The sequence below is a fragment of the Cucurbita maxima genome, unplaced genomic scaffold (genome assembly GCF_002738345.1).
Source record: "Cucurbita maxima cultivar Rimu unplaced genomic scaffold, Cmax_1.0 Cma_Scf01022, whole genome shotgun sequence".
Classification (NCBI taxonomy): Eukaryota; Viridiplantae; Streptophyta; class Magnoliopsida; order Cucurbitales; family Cucurbitaceae; genus Cucurbita; species Cucurbita maxima.
The window spans coordinates 1-2775 of record NW_019273038.1 but is presented as its reverse complement, the minus strand read 5'-3'; the positions used below and the strand labels follow the sequence as shown (position 1 = coordinate 2775).

The window sequence follows — 2775 nt, the reverse complement described above, 5'->3', positions numbered from 1 at the left end:
GGGGGGGGGGGGGGGGGGGAGGGGAGGGCTTAGTCTTAGTCTCATGCATAGTTTTGTACAGAAAGACAACAAACTGATGGACGTTTGGCTCCGTTTGTGGGGCTTCTTTTTTGTTGTATTCACTTTTGTGTTCATTCATTTTTTTTCCAATGAAAGCTCAATTTTCCATTTAAAAAAGAAAGGAGAAAAAAAATCTAGTACAGCTTTTGTTTTTGTTAGTTGTTGTTAAATATATCCAAATCTTCAGCTATTAATGAAGAATTTGTTTATCAAATGCAGGCTGAAGCTACCATAATGAGGCTAAAACAGGAGAGGATGGTAACCACTCAAGAAAGGGAAATGCTCAAGCGTGACTTGGTAAGTTATTCTTATATTATTATTTTTTACACTTTTAAGTCACTCAAAAGTTGGAAGTCTAATATTTCTAGGATCTAAATAAGAGACTTGTATAAATTGAAGAGCTAATAATCAAAATCTCAAAAAGGAAAAAGCAAAAGAAATCTAGAGATCCAAATTATTAGGAACAAAACAAAAAACAAAAAAGAATATGATTTGACTCATTCATCTCTTCACCTTCTTAGAAATCTCATTCTTTACGTGTCAAATAACTTCTTTGACGACTTGAAACTGTCGTTACCACTTTTTGGAATGGATGAACCTATCGAATAGATGATTTGAGTCATTCATTTCCTCACCCTCTTGAAAACGACATGGGATCATTTTCTCATTCATTACGCATCGAAAAACTTCTATGATGCCATGAAACTGTCGTTACCACTTTTTGGAATGGACGAACCCATCAAATAGATGATTTGAGTCATTCATCTCCTCACTTCTTGGAAATGACACGGGATTGTTTCTCATTCTTTACATATCAAATAACTTCTTTGACGACCCAAAACTATCGCTACCACCTTTTGGAATGGACGAACCCATCGAATAGAAGCTCCATTAAACATGTTCATTCAAGATGTCTTTTATCATTACAGCATAGAGGTCCTTGATACTGCTGCTTTCTTGTTGCAGGAGACATTGAGAAAAACTGGGCACAGAAGCATCCAAGTAGGCTTCCCCTTAATGTATGTTGTGATGGTTGCTTTGATCAGCGTTCTTGTTGGATACTTCATCCATCCCTAGCAGAAGCAGAACAAGGCAATGGGGGATCCATCAGGTATTGTTGGATATATTTTTCTTTTAGATTCTGGACTTGGCTGCTGTCTTTGATCCTATTCTTGTGTAGTCCAATTGTTTTTGTTGTATATGACTTCATGAGTACCTTTTTATGATTCTATGTAAAGCCTTTTGCTTTCCTTGTTATTTTTTAGAACATCACCTCATAAATAAGGGGATTTTAACCTAAATCAACTATGCTTTGTTGATTCTTTCGTATTTCGTTTTTATTTTTTATCAAAATTGTGAAGAAAATACGAGAAAAATAATGGTGTTAACGATTTCGTCTGTTGAGAATTATTAGAAGTGAGTCCCACATTGGTTAATTTAGTAGAAGATCATGGGTTTATAAGTGAAGAATATTATCTCCATGGATCAAACCAAAACCATGAGTGCTTATGTTCAAAGTAGACAATATCATACCATTGTCAAATTGATTCTACTATTGTTATAAAAAATAAAATAAAATAAACTTTTCCAATATTAAATCAACCAAAATTAAAGAAAATTGAATGGATTGTTTATTTTTTAATTTTTTTAATTTTTTATTTTTACATTTGAGAAAAATGATCGGTTTTCAAAATGGCGGTATGGGCATTTCCTCCTCCTTAAGCCAGATCTGACATTCCGACAATTGTCAGAGGTTGATTCTTTGGCAGCGGAGGAAAACGACGTCGGTTTGTGGAGAAGCAGTCACGTGCAAAGCAATTTCATTCTGGAAGATTTCACGTGCTTCAAAATAATAATCGAAAATTATAGTTTTTATTTTGAATTTTGGTTACCATTTTAAAAGTATACTTTATATTGATTAAAACAAGTTATTAATTGTTGTGCAGTATTTTAGGGTAAAAGAACTATGTTTCTACACGAATTTAATTGCTTTACCAGTTAAGACAATTACTCAATACTATATTATAAATATGGAACGAACCATATTGATTCTTAATTATTATTAAAAGAAAATGACATATCAATTCTTAATCATTATTAAAAGAAAGTCACAGACAAGGATAAGAAGCTGGCTTTAGGATCATGATCTTTCACTTCTAATTGAGGGAAAGCGCTCACATTGCTGAATGCCACCAAGATAACCGTCGGTTACTTGATACTGTGCCCCACAAACTTCGATGTTCAAGTTAGTGATGGACCGAAGTGGTGTCAGAGTGAACCGAGACAGTAGTGCATATCTTCACATACTCTCGTTATTTACTGGGGTCAATTAATTAGGGTTTGAAATTTAAAACTCAGGCATATAATTATATTATAATTGAACAAATTGGGGTCAATTAATTAGGGTTTGAAATTTAAAACTCAGGCATATAATTATATTATAATTGAACAAATTAAAAAATTTAAGGTATGACTGTAATTATCTCATAGTTTTGGGGTTATTGTAATAATTTGGATTGGTCTCTCATAAACATTATTTCTATTACAAATATTAAAAAAAAAAAAAGTAAATAAAAAAACAAAAAAATAAATAATATTAAAATTATAAAATAAACGAAAGCACCACTAATCGAAGGGTTAATAACAATCGAAGAACGGCGACGAAGATTTCTGATTTGGCAGTTGCCAAATGGCACCTCACATTTTCTTCTGTTT

At 32.7% G+C, this 2775-nt stretch overlaps 1 protein-coding gene across 1 annotated transcript in view; it reads left to right on the top strand.

Annotated features, from left to right (window-relative positions):
- LOC111475130 (vesicle-associated protein 1-1-like) overlaps nt 1-1361 on the top strand; it is a gene marked incomplete at its 5' end in the record, with an annotated part of 3935 nt that extends 2574 nt beyond the window's left edge. The window contains 2 exons of the mRNA XM_023119812.1: nt 280-357; nt 1027-1361. Of these exons, the coding sequence (XP_022975580.1) occupies nt 280-357; nt 1027-1137 (189 nt within the window). The remainder of the gene's footprint in view (nt 1-279; nt 358-1026) is intronic.
- Between the last annotated feature and the right edge of the window lie 1414 nt (nt 1362-2775).